Raw genomic sequence first — 14,523 nt, 5'->3', positions numbered from 1 at the left:
CCTGAGACCAAATAATTTCTTTGACTTAGGATACACCAATCGATAAGCATTAGGGTGTGGATTTTCTATGACTTCAAAAGGCCCAATATAGATATCAAAGAATTTTTTAATTTCTGGAGTAACATTTTTGATTTTTCATGAGATTTGACCAGAACAAGATCCCCAATTTTGAAAGTGGTTAATTTTACCCTATTGTTATGTCTTTTATTCTTCTTTTCCCCTTGTTTCCTCATAATTTCCCTGACAATATCTTCTCTCTCTTGCATAGTTAAAGGTTTACATTTAGGAAATTCAATAAGTTCTGATATAAGATTTGGAGGTCTGATGTTAAACATAATCTCATATGGTGAAAATCCTGTGGAACTATGTTGTAGGCTATTCATAATATCTTCAAAATTTCGAATGTGCTCAAGCCAGGTTGGATGTTTATGGCTACAATAGGTTCTACAAAGTCTCCCAATTTCCCTCATATATCTTTCTGCAGCATTGGTGGATGGGGAATAAACAGATATAAGTATATGCTTCAATTTTGATCTTTCAATAAACTTTTTCCAAATTTTAGAGGTGAACTGTGAACCATCATCTGATAATATAGCTTTTGGTATACCCACCTGTGCGAAATAATCTCTTTCAATTTTTATTATAATTTCATGGCTAGTAGCTTTTTTCACTGGATATAGTTTAATTAATTTTGAAAATACATCTACCATAACAAATATGCAACAGTGACCACCTTTACTCTTTGGTAACATTCCATATAAGTCCACTGCGATAAGATCTAAAGGTTTTTCCGGAATAATGTTTTGCATCTCTCCACCACATCTTTGATTGCTCACTTTAACTCTCAGACATTTGTCACAGGTTGCCAATTCTTTTCTTACCTTCTTTTCAATATTGTAAAAATAAACATTTTCTTGTATCTTTTGAATGCACTTCTGTATCCCACAATGACCAAAACTTTCATGTATGTAAATGATCAGCTTATCGGCATCTGCCTCTGGCCACAATTTCCAATTATCAGAATCTACATCTGTTCTCCGAAATAAAATCCCCTTATGTAATTTGTAAAATTTATCAAGTTTCTCATACCCCTTCTTGCCTAAACATTCTTTAATTAATTTCCAACTCTGATCCAAATTTTGATTTTTTCTAATTTTGTTACACATAGCTCTAATTGTTTTCTCATTTTCCACCCCTTTCAAGTATCTAATTTTAAATTGCTTTTCCTCCTCTTGTTCAAAAATCTCCTTTTCTCCCCCAATTGGTAACCTTGAAAGTGAATCAGCTACTACATTCTCAGAACCTTTTATGTGCTTGATTTCAAAGTCAAACTGTTGCAGAAATATTGCCCATCTGGTCAATTTACTGTGTTATAATTTGCACTCTTGTAAGTAACTCAAAGCTTTGTGATCCGAAAACACTGTGGTTTTATGTCCAATAAGGTAAATTCTAAATTTTGTAAAAGCCCAATGAATTGCCAAAAGTTCCTTCTCTGTGACTGTATAATTTTTTTCATGCTTGAGCAACATTCTGCTTGCAAATGCTATGGTACAATGTATCTTAACTCCATTCTCAACTCTTTCTTGAAATAACTCTGCTCCAAGCCCATAATTACTGCTGTCAGTGTTCAAACAAAATGGTAAATTAAAATCAGGTCTGTGTAATAGGTGTTGCTTCCTCAACTCTTGTTTAATTTTATCAAACTCTTTCTGACAACTTTTATCCCAAACCCAAACAGTGTTTTTCTTAAGTAACTGACTTAAACATGGTGCATTCAGACTCTGATCACTTATATGTTTTCGGTAATAACCGCATAACCCAAAGAACGACCTTAATTGTTTTTTAGTCTTAGGAATAGGAATTTCTGAAATTACTTTAATTTTTTCTGAATCTGCCACAATTCCCTTGTCTGTGGCAACATGACCCAAAAATTTTAATTCCGAAACTGCAAATTTACATTTCTCTAATCTAAATGTCATCCCCCCTTTTCTAAGTTTTTCACAAACTGACTTCAAAATCGAAAAATGTTGCTCCCAATTTTGCCCTGTAACCAAAATGTCATCTACATAAATTATGTTTAGACGCAAGTTCTTGTGACAGTACATGATCCAAAGCTCTTATAAATTCAGAAACAGAAGAATTTAACTCAAATGGCACAACACAATATTGGTAACTCTTACCATTGTACAAGAAAGGAGTATATTTCCTAGAATTAACCGAAAGTGGTACCTGATGAAAACCCGAAGTTAGATTCAAACTTGACATAAATTTTATATCTGTAAATTTATAGAGTAACTCATCAATATTTTCGGGATGGTCTGTCTGTCTGAACAAAATTTTGTTTAAGTGTCTAGAGTCCAAAACCAATCTTACTCCACCATCTTTTTTCGAAACTACTACTAGAGGATTATTATATGCACTGATACTCCTTTCTATTATATTACATCCTTCCATCTTTTTCAGCTCTTTCTCAACAGCAGGTCTTTTTGATATTGCAATACTGTATGGTTTTATGAAAAATGGTTCATGAGGTTTTACCTGAAGCTCACACTGATATCCCTTTACCCTACCAGGTATGTCATTGAAAACATCACTGTATTCCCACAGAAGATTTTCTAACTGTTGTTTTTGCTTCCCAGATAAATTTTGCGTTTCTGAAATTTTCAAATTTACTAAATTCCCAAATTCAACTTCATCAGTATCAAATCTATGAGTTTCAATATTCTCCAATCTATTTTCTTTTAGTAAATTGATACTGTCAAAATTTCCATTACTCTGATCACCAAGTGTGTTCACAAAATTTGTCTGAATGTATTCCCTTTCACTAGTTTCTATCAAAAGTTTTCTTCCAACCCAATCAAATGCTGTATTTACTTTTACTATCCAATTCATACCCAAAAGAAAATCTTCATTAAATTCCTGAATTACAAAACATCCATGTGTGAACAACTTGCCTTCAATTAAAAATGTCACTAAAGCCTGACTTTTTACCAATCTACTGCTCTTCCCAGTAGCACCTTTTATCTCTACCCCAACAACTGGCATTTCAACAAAATCTTTTCCCACTTTTAATTTCTTGCTTAACCTTTCAGATATTCCTGAGATCTCACTTCCTGTATCAATTAAACATTTACCAATCCATGACCCAATTTGAACTTTTATATAAGGACTGCAAAATTGATCACTTTTCTCAGAGCCTGTATCCTCACGTAATAAATCACTTTCAATTTCCCCAAACCTATACTTATCAGAATCATATGGTATAACATTACATGTATTGTTTGTCACAGTTATAAAATTTGCACAAGATACAAAATTGTCATTAGTACTCTCTATTATCTCCAATAGCCAAGAATTTTCATCCAAATCACATTGTATACTATTGAAGTACTTATCCTTCAGCTTTTCAAAAATAAAATATCTCATCTTTTTCCACCACTCAGGACATACAGTTTCACATACATTAATAAGCATCTTTCTAAAGTTCTTGTCAAAAGAAATAGTTTCACTGTTCAGCCATAGATTATTAAGAAATGTGTGTGTGTCATTAGTATCTGTAAAAGTTTCACTTAGGCTAGAAGTTATACATGTGTCATCATTATTTGTGAAGTCAGATTCTTTACCAACAACATCAAAATTCACACTTTTACATACACCCAGCTTGTGAGCCTCATTCATCCTGGTAACATCCCTGGGAATTTCTATAACATTTTCACTATTTAATCCATATTCAACCATGTGTATACCCAACTCCCTGTTTAAACTAATGAAACACCTTTCCTCAACATCATCATCAATACCATTACTATCATAATCAACTTTATCATCAACATCATTATCATTATACATATTCAGGTCATACACATTCAAATTATCCCCCAAAATATAATTTCCCCTTTCTAAAGTTACCAGATCCCTTTCACCAATATTTTCATTCTCACAGCATGCATTTTCTCTTTCATTCACACAAGTCTCTGAACTACTACAAATTACATCATCTGACAAAGTGTTGTTCTTTTCTGCCCAAGTGTAAAACTCTGTTAAATTAAATGAATCACAATTACTTTTATCTACTGTATATTCTTGTGTACTGAAAATTTTATCTTTATCAATATCATCATTATTTTCCTCTTGAAATTTCTTCAATAAGTAACAACTAATGACCTCATGTGATAGCTTAGGTTTGGAATTGTCATGTTTAGGTTTATGATAGTCACATCCATTAGTCCTTTCAAGGGGGCGTCTACTCCTTTTTTATTTCCTGAGTTACAACTGGTTCCTGTTTGAACTGCTGATTGTGGTTCTGCCAATGTCTCTGATCAACATTTCTGTTCCCATTCCTATGCCAAACATTACCTGATTGTTGGTAGTTTCTATTGTACTGATCTCTAGCAAAATTTCTGTGATTTTGATCCCTAAAGTGTTCTCTATTTTGTTGATTATTTCCGTGAAAATGTTGTTCTTGTTTTGGATGAAAATTATGGTCCTTCTTTTGAAAATTGTTATATCCCCCTGAGTTTTGACTGACACCATGATAATTGTTTTGTTCCCTTTTTTGAAAGTTATCATTTCCCCAATTTTGACCATTACCTTTCTGAGTAAACCCACTGTGTGTTCTTGTTGTTACCCTATCCAACTTTTCAATACAATTGAGAAACTGCTCTACATTACTATCAGGACAATGAACTAAACTCAACTGCATTGCTGATGGCAATCTTCTCTTTAAGGTATCAATTTTGATCAAGTTATCCAAAGGTTTTGTTAAATGAATAAGTTTTTGAAGTTCACTTTTGCAAAATTGTTTCATGTTCCCATCTGATTCTCTATAGTTTCTCCCATTCAAAAATTCACTTTTGATTCTAGTTTGTTTAAGACCATTCCAAAAATTTTCCAGAAATTTTGATTCAAATTCTGAAAAGGTCATCCCCACAGTCACAATCCGGTTTGCCCAAGACAAAGCTTCCCCTTCCAAGAATTTTTTAACAAATTTAATTTTCATATCATCTGGTGAGTGAGGTAAATAACAATCCTTACAATACTGTATAAAATCAACGGAGTGTAAGGGTCCATCTACCGAAAAGTGCTTCACTGGAATATTAGATACACGATTGCATGTGTTGACATTGTGATTTTTGCTTTGAAAATCAATGTCAAAACTTTCAATTTTTTTGCTAAGTTCTCTGACAGATTTTTTTGTTTTCTAAATCATTACACTCTACTTTTTTTTCTAAAGTAACCAAATGATTGTCAGCTTCTTGTTGTACATTTTTTACTAAAACTTTTGTGTTCTCATCCAAATTTTTAATTTCCCCTTTTATCTCATTAAAATCAATTAAATTTCTTTCCCTATCTGCCAGTAACTCATTTTTTACAGTATTAATTTCATCGCTCAATTTAGCATCAATTTCATTTACTTTTGCTTCCACAGATTCAATTTTTTCCTCAACACTGCCAACTCTGTTCGAAAGATCACCCACTTGGGTATTGACTGCTTGGACTTGCAACAAAATGTTATCAATTTTTTCATCCCAGTAAGTCTTATTGTCGTCAACTGATTGTTTAATTTCTTTCGTGAAATTTACAAGAAAACTTTTTAAATCAATTTGATCAGTTCTTTCTGTTTCATTTGATCTGTCCTGATTTTCGAAGTCTATTAAATTACTCCTTTCTACTTTAGGCACAATACTCTCGAAAATCTCATAAGTCATTGTGAAGAAAAAAAATTTATACACAACAATACAAAACAAGATAAAAACATTGTTTTAACAAAATACGAGGGTTTCGTGACTTATCTGGAACAATCTTCTACTGTTGCAAATCCACGTTTTCCATCCATGTGATTGTTGACCAAAATTCTTGAAGTATTTTCTTCTGTCGAAAATTATATTTTTTGCCGAAACATTTCTTCTCCAAAGCTTTTACTTCCCGATGAACACAAATACTGTAACACACATTCTGAAAAAACTGGTATTAACACACAAAAATTTTCTTCCTCGTAGCACTGTTGACGATCTTGTGAACACAGTATCCCGGCTGAGCCCCCAGTTGAAATATGCTAACCTGGCTGAGTCACAAAGTTGAAATGTGCTCACTGTTTTTTATTTACTTAAATTTGGCATATTTCGTGACAGTACCTTTTCCGTTAGATGTTTACAAGGCAATATTGGGTCTTGGCTTCAGTTGTCTATTGGGAGTATGATTCCACAATGCGTCTTTGTCGGCTGCAGAAATGACCTGGTTCAATGTGTTTGCCTCATTTTTGGTGCTTCAAATACCATTTCTTCGAATGTAGTTTCTTCTTATAGTTTGTATAAAAAAATAGTAACATAATTCAAAATGATTTATGACGGCGACCTGCACATTCTTGTACCATCAACACACACCAAGAGTTAACTGCTGACTGACTATAGTCAAAGACGACTCCAGTGTCAAAGACATTTTACACAACACACAAGCTTCCACTTGTAATCAGTCTCTTTGCTATTCTTCGACACAATTACTAATAGTAATCAATATGCTTTCACTCACAAAAATATAAGTAAATTAACATATAATAAGGCAAATTATAATAAAAAAAATTCTGACAAAAAATATAAGAAAACATTTACAATTTGGTATCGGCAGATCCGGTAAAAAAAAATAACAGATCTCCCAGATCCATTACAGAGTGATGTTCAAATACCTCCCCAGATATCATGATTTGGATTTGTTGTGGTTTTCTTTCCTTTTGGAAGGATATGGTCTGCTCCCTGCCCCATAGTAATTCTGTCAGAACTTGAGCTCTTGGTTCTAATAACCTTATCATCAGTGGGACATAAAGCGATAATATTTCTTCCTTGCTTCAAGTGATCATTTTTCTGTTACATTTTTGGTAACCTGGCTATGTACATATTTGTTCTGTAATAAAAAAGATTCAGAAGTATTGTAGCACACAATAGAAATGAATGCTGAAGAGTTACTTGGTTATGGAGCCAAACACAAGACTGAAAAGAATACAATAACAGGGAAGTAACATCTGGAGTCAGTAGCAGTGTTCTAGGCCAACATAGAGTAGCCTATCCAAACTGTAAACAGGAATAAAATTCAAACAGCATAGTGTATCCAAATCTCAGGTGTGACCTGGCAGGATGGCAGTGAATAGTAAGATGGGGAATGATGATTCCACAGATAGTCTTACAATGTATATTTATTGCAGCCTTCCAGAGAAAATAAAGTCTACCAGTAATAACAGAAACATCATCCTTAATCGAGGTAGATATAACCCAAAGTTGAAATTAACCTCAGTTTAATAATCGCCTTAGCATTGTACGCAGTAGCACTAAGTCTGCCAGTGGAGATATGTTAGTCACGGGGTCATTTACTGGAGTGATATGGTATGGTGCAGACTCAACAGGAACTCAAAACATGTGGGACGCTGCAGGTGATCAGTGCCAGTGGCCTGTAGCGGAGCTACAAATGCAACTGGTTGCACCGTGGCTAAGTACACAATGTCAGAGGAATATCCGTGGGCTCTTGATGACCACATAACCTGTGGACAAGAGCTGGTCCCTGATAGCAGAGCCACCATTGTTGCTGCTGTGTGTGCTGCTTGTGGGTGATGGTGGCAGTTTCTGATGGTGCCTACTAGAGTTATGCCTGTAAACATCCTATTTAGAATCAGCACCGAATCCAAACAAGCAATATACTGGCAAGACGTGTAAGCAGTCCACAAAGGAGGAGCAGATGTCATGTCGGAATGGGCACGGTCAAGTATGTAGAAGCCCAGGTGTGTTAATACTACACTCCTCATCCTGTGAAAATTCAGAACCTCACCAAGAAGAAGGCTGCTAATGCGAGGATGTCTGTGATAGGTGGCGATGCGATTAGTAGTCGTTGTGGCAGGACTGTCAGGCCATCACGGAGAGGACTCATGACAAATCTTCCTTGAGGACCACACCAAAAGTTCTGGAAGAAACATCTGGCAGCCAGCTGGGGGCTTCCGTGCATGGTGGCTGGGCCACAGCAGCGTAGGTTGAGGACCTACTGAAAATGCGGCGTGTGCTGGAGGGCTGCCTGTGGAATGTCTGGAAGGTATTGAAAACCCTGGTAGCCCTTGTGGGTGGGAAAGTATTTGATTGTGTGGAGCTACATGCTGGTGTGCGGGAGTGTGCGTCCTTTCGTGATGGGCTGTAGAGACTGGCCACATGACTGACTACAGCTGCGGCAGAAACAGTGATGGCAGGAATGACCAGGCTGGCCACAACCTGGTTGACCGTGACTGAGTCAGCACAAGAGATGCAGCATCAGTGTCTACTGAGCCGACAGTGGCAGTCACAGGACCAGTGCCGGCGAGCCTGATTATGGCAGCAGGGCCATCTGTACTGGGGGCTGTCTTGGTGGAGCTGGCACCGACCTCTGTGGCAGTTATGGTTATGGAGGTGACGGAGGAAGATGCAAATTGTGAAATGTGTGAAGGACTTCAAAAGAGTGGAGTCTCACCCAGAGGAGGAATGAATCAGGATGCAGTGGGGGAAGGAGTTGGGAATGATGGATGCGTATAAGAGCATGATGACCGGGCAGTGAGGAAGGCATTACAAAAAGTAGTGAAAATGTGAACTGCGAGGAGGAGGCAGAGAATACTGACTGTGTGCACATTTGACCGCGGTTGGGCCTCACGGTGCTTCGAGGTGTGTGAAAGTACTCTCAGTGGCACAGAGGCATGCTGGAGTAGAGGGCACAGAGGGAAGAGTGACACGAGAAGCTATAAACAAGGACAGAACAGAAGAACTGGAAATCAAGGGAAGGGTAACTAGTACAGAAGGGCTGGCAGTGGCAGGGGCAGAGACTGCCAGTGTCAGCTGAAGAGGGTCTTGTCATTGGCACAGAACTCATCAAAACCCACCAGAAGCATCAGAGTTGGTGGAGGGAAAGGTGTCTCTGCTGGATCCTTTTGCAAAACTGGGGCACAGTAGAGCTGGCTGCAAAGGAGCCAGTGGCAACAGGCAGCGAAATCTGTAACAGAGCCACTTGGGAGTCCCGAGAGGACAGAAAAAAGTCATAAGCATGAGAGACAGTGGTAGCAGCATAATGAGTGATGATTTTGTCCTGCAAGTGAATGTAGGAGAGGGAAGAAAGGTTGACTGCAGGTTGAAGTGAGAGAAGAAGTGATAGGCCGAAGTGCCAGACCAGGTGATGAGAAGAACTTGTTTGCGACAGCCCTTGTGAGTGGTGAAGGCCACAAAAGATCATCTGAGCCAATTGAGGGAGGGAGTGTCATTGAAAACCTGAAGAGTGGGAAGCTGTGGCATCCATATAGAGAAAGGGCCGACAGCCAGGTGATTGAGCTGCTGAAGCAGAAATGTGGTGGTGGACTGTGACAAAGATTTTGCAGTCTCTTCGGGATTCAGGACCCCTTCAAGGAGCTCCTTGGATGTATTTGACTTCACTCATGTTCAGCTTTTCAGCTGCCACAAAATGAGTGCCAAAGATTGATTGTCCACAGTGATGGGTAAGAAGGAGAAACATGTGCAGTTTGCCATAAAAACCAGAGAAGACGCAGTTCCAAAGTTCACAGTCAAGGCTCCAATGCACAAAAGAATTCACAGTCCTAGTATACAAGCACAGTTCACAGCTCTGAAAAGTGCACATAAAATTGTCACAGACCGAGTGATAGAGCAGATGTAAAGTTCATAGTGCTTGAAGCAGTGCACACATAAGATAAGACTGCAGTCACCAGTTGCGAGGGCCACAGTCTGAAACACATGAAAGAGGGGTGGCCCTGAGAATCATGTAATTGTCACTGTGGAAAATGATGCAAAACCAATAGATAGTCCTCCTTGTCAGTTGTATTGTAGCTCATGATACAAATGAATGCTGAACAGTTAATTTTTTATGGAGCCAAACATGAGACTGCTCAGAATACAATAATAGAGACGCGACAGCCGGAGGTGATACTGAGTCAGTAGCAGTGTTCTAGCCCATTGCATTGTAGTGTATTTATAGTGTAAACAGAGTGAAGTCCAAACAGTATAATGTATCCAAATCTCGGATATGACCCTGTAGGAAGGCAGTGAATAGCAAGAGGAGGAATGATGTTTTTACAGATATTCTTACAATGTATATTTATTGCATCCTCATCACAGAAAGTAAAGTCTCCAACAAGACTGTAATAACAGAATGATTGTCCTTCATCAGAGGTAGATACAACTTGAAGCCCAAACTAATGTTAGATAATCACCTTAGCATTGTATGCACTAGCACTGAGGCTCCCAGTAGATGTATGGTAGCTGTGGGGTGGCATTCATGCTCTGTTTCTCAGTGAGAATTCTGCTTCTTGTTGACAACTTCTTGTTGCGCTAATAAGATGTGCCTTTCAATTCACGTTCATCATTGTGTTTCGTACATGATGTTAATAGTGTATCATCTTTTTCTGTATTCATGTGTGCTGTTCAGGGTCTTTTCTGTTTGTTGGTGAATGGTCTATTCTTGTATGGATAGTTATAATACACACTAGATCTTCTCAACTTATTATCATTTTTCTATAAACAGTTACTTTCATGCCAGACTATTGTTAAAGTACAAATTATATTCAACAGATAGTTCTCTGTGTACTCATTTGCCATTGTCTAACAATAGATCAGAGGGTAAGGTGTAATACAAGGGTTGTGTTGTGTTCAAAGAAATCTTGGGCTTCCAACTGGTCACCATTTACTAAACTACACAATATTTTGAATGGGCATCTACCCGTCATCCTCAGGTGAGGCATCGAGGACTGACTAAGACTTCCTCATTCTGTAATTTATTATCATGCTGTGTGTATTTTGCACATACCTTAATGTCTTGGAGACAGACTGACCAAACTATCTGGATGGCGTTGTGGAACTCTGTTGTCCATGTGGTTGTCACTTGCCGTGCCTTTGGCGTAATGTATTGTCTTCAGCTAGAGCAAATTGTGGGGTTCCACACATTGTCCAACTGGTTGCTGCTGTCTTGGTTCATCAGGTTCTCCACAATGCATATGTTCAGATTCCTTAATATTGGAATCCCAAAAAGATGTTGCTGTGGATAAAATCATTATTTGATCATATTCCATTGAATGTCTAGTGGAGATAACAATCTTCAGTAGTAGTTCAATTGCAAAAGGTGAGTACAGGATCAGTGTTTGGTGTGCTTCCCCAGCGTTTGTGGTCTGGTGTATGTAAGGTGTACTACATTACAAAGGTATTTTTTAAATTCCACAATTTTGCAACAACAAATTGTCCTTCTCTGATCCCATAACGTCTGCCGTTTTAGCCGGTGGACAGAAAACCTCTTTCACCTGAAATTTGTGAAAGATTCTTACTATTTTAAACAAAATATTGACAACAAAAGGAAGAAAACCTAGAGATTTTATTGATGTGCTCTCCTCCTCTCAGAATGCCCCAGAGAGCCATTATTCTCCAGTCTAAACAAGACATCCAGAAAGACAGACAACCATCTTTCACAGTTTCCACAGTGAAGGGTATGTTCGTATGAATGTAGTTGAGGGGATGTAAAAGCTGCATCAAGGCCAGACTGTGAGCAACAATGCATGGTGGAAGAAGGAATCTAGTGTTGTTAAAGAGGAGGCTGGGGCAGGGGAGGGATAGCATGGTAGAGGTGGGGGGCAGTGAAGTGCTGTTGTGGAGCATACAGGGATGTAGTGGGGAGAGAGTAGAGCTAGGTGCAGTTGGGTGGTTAGATAGGGGCGGGGATGGAAAAGTAGAGAAGTAAAAGACTGGGTGTGTTGGTGAAATAGAAGGCTGGAGTGAGAACAAGGAAGGAGATAATTGGATGAAGGACAGTAACTAATTGAGGTTGAGGCCAGGGGGGTTATGGGAACATAGGATATATAGTAAGTATTCTACCAACACCAGCTTTTGTGAATTGTTCAGGTGGCAACTCACCCTGCAATATATCACACATTCCCTGTAACTCCTGTGGCCTCAGCCTTCATTAGTCACTCTCCTTAATCAACCTAATCAACCTGTCTCCTTCACTGTTCCCACTCCACCACTACACCACCTTCTACTCCACCAAAGCACCAACAGTCTTTCTATGTTTCTCCTCATCCACTCCCTTGCCCCCTCCCTCTCTCCCTCCACCCATCTAGCCTCCCACTGCACATAGCTGCGTCTGTTCACCACATCCCTGTGTGCTCTCACCATCAGCACTTCTCTATCCCCCCACTCTTACCCTGTTATCCCTTTACCTCCCCACCCTACTCTCCTCCAGGTTCATCCAGGTTGCTTCTCCCTTTGCACTGTTTCTCGCAGTCTGGTCTGAGCAGCCAGAGACATTGGTAATGTGTGCATGAGTTTTGTGTGTGTGTGTGTGTGTGTGTGTGTGTGTGTGTGTGTGTGTGTTCTATTTCAGAAGAAGACCTTTGGCCCAAAGCTTACTTGTTTCGCCATCTTCTTGTTTTGCCTGTCTGTGACTTCATTATATTGTGAGCAGCAGTCTATCTACTCCATTAATTTATCTTCTCCATGAGGCCACACTATGAAAGTACCATTTCCATACCTTCAAACTACTGTCAATTCAAGGGCTGCTGATTCCAGTGCTCTCTCTACAAAGTCCTCAATAAAAAAGTTTGCCACTAGGGAGACAAATGACTGTGGCAATGCTGTCAGTCTGATCAAAATAAAATAGTGTTTTGAAACAAAATGCCGACATCCACCTGAAACTACCAAAGAATCGGATACTGGGACCTTTGTACAAAGTGATTCTGTATCGGAGCTAACTAGGCAGTGTGGACTATTGAGATGGAGATTCCTCAGTGTATTGATAAAATTGCCCAATTTATGTATGTGATGCAAGCATTTGTCCATCAATGGTCTCAGCAAGGAAGAAAAATATTCAGTTAAATCAGATGTAGAAGCACCAGTGTTGCTCACAATTGGGCGTAAAGGGAGACCTTCTTTATGAGTTTTAGGAGAGCTATGAAGTCTGGGTGGGATGCAAGCATGTAATCTTATCCACTTGATGGTCTCTCAAAGTAATGAGGAAGAATTCAGGAGTGCAGAACTTTTACGCTACACTCATCGTGTAAGGTATTAATCAGTCTTCCTACTGCCTAATCACTTTGTAGAACACACATCTTATCAACATGCAAATGTCAAGGTTACAGTACTGTCAAAAGTGGGAAGTCTTCATCGGTCTTCGACAGCTCACCTGAGGATGATCGGCTCTCCTCCAGTTGAAATATTGTGGAGTATAGCAAATGATAGTCAGCTGCAAGCCCGAAACTTGTTTGAACATCTAATGTGCTGAGAAAATTTTAAAATTCATAGTTGTTATGGTTGTTAGCTACACACGGTTTGCAACATCTGTGTTCTGCATTAATCTAATTTCATTCAACTATTGAGGTAGATTTTTCTTTTTATTTCAGATTCAAGTCCAGCCAGCTGGAATTGAAGAAACAAGTGAAGACAAGGAATTTTATGGTGATTTAGCAGAAAGTGAGGGAATTCCTATTGTCTGCAAAAATCAACCATACTACATTGGTGGTAAAGTAGATGTGTCAGACAGCAGTACATTTGTAAGTACTGAAGGCTGAATTTTAGTACCTGTGTCTTACACTGTACAGTACCACTAAATCTTTGCTATATTGCTATACCAGTGCTCTGTGGAAATGTTGTAACGCCTCGGCCATCTAGAAATTGATACTTGTATGTACACTTGCTTGCTTTGGCTCGCTTTACGTGACAAGGTCCAGGACCATTCGCAGTTGCAAGGCTCCTCTGCCACTGAATTTTGTTTCTGCTTTCTGCTGCCAATCATTCTGTGTGTCAATCTACAGCAAGTCCTTTTGGATTTCATCTCTCCACCTTTTCATTTGTCTTCCTCTCAGTCTTCAGTGTGGGGAGTAAAATAGGTGGATTTCTAAGGCCAAGCAACATGACCTAACCTTACAAGCCGTTTGGTTCTGATAGGGCGTATGGTATTTGGTCTGCTATAGATCTCTTCCACCTCATAATTACGCTGGACCCTGCTTCCCAGTGACCTTGTCTTGTACTGGGCTGTAGATCTTCCTTATGTCTTTTCTCTCGAACACAAGGAGATTATTTTAAGTGTTTCTTTGGACAAACTGCATATCGATACAGTCATATGAGTTTAATCTTAGTGTTTTGTACAGCTGGAGCTTGAAATTCCATGCTTAAGAAAGCTGGTTGATACTGTAATGTGATTGGTGTGTATCTTGTATCCTTGCTGTAATGTCTGCTTCACACAAAGTGTTCTGTGTAAAGATTATTCCCAGATATTTAAAATTATAAACTCTTTTATAGGATTAGGTTAAGACTACCACCAGCTGGAGGTGGGTCTCTCAAATAGGCACAAGTTCTGCTCGCCATCTTATACTAAATCTTCGATTCATTCGGAAGGAGAATGATCTTGCTCGCTTCCACCTCTACGACAACAGGGCCTTGTTGTCAAGAAATGTGAGGTGTGGGATTTTCTCAGCTTTTACATTGATCCTTTCAAAATTCTTATGGAAACCTTCCCTCATAATTTTTTTGAGTGCCA

The 14,523-nt window shown here is 38.7% G+C and overlaps 1 protein-coding gene across 1 annotated transcript in view; it reads left to right on the top strand.

Annotated features, from left to right (window-relative positions):
• Positions 1–14,523, top strand: part of LOC124803162 — a 243,351-nt gene that overhangs the window by 174,222 nt on the left and 54,606 nt on the right. The window contains exon 12 of the mRNA XM_047264343.1: positions 13,388–13,537. Coding sequence (XP_047120299.1) covers positions 13,388–13,537 — 150 coding nt within the window. The remainder of the gene's footprint in view (positions 1–13,387; positions 13,538–14,523) is intronic.

The sequence above is a fragment of the Schistocerca piceifrons genome, chromosome 6, assembly GCF_021461385.2.
Source record: "Schistocerca piceifrons isolate TAMUIC-IGC-003096 chromosome 6, iqSchPice1.1, whole genome shotgun sequence".
NCBI lineage: Eukaryota > Metazoa > Arthropoda > Insecta > Orthoptera > Acrididae > Schistocerca > Schistocerca piceifrons.
Note: the sequence above shows the minus strand (reverse complement) of the source record. Positions and strands in the feature narration are given on the sequence as shown.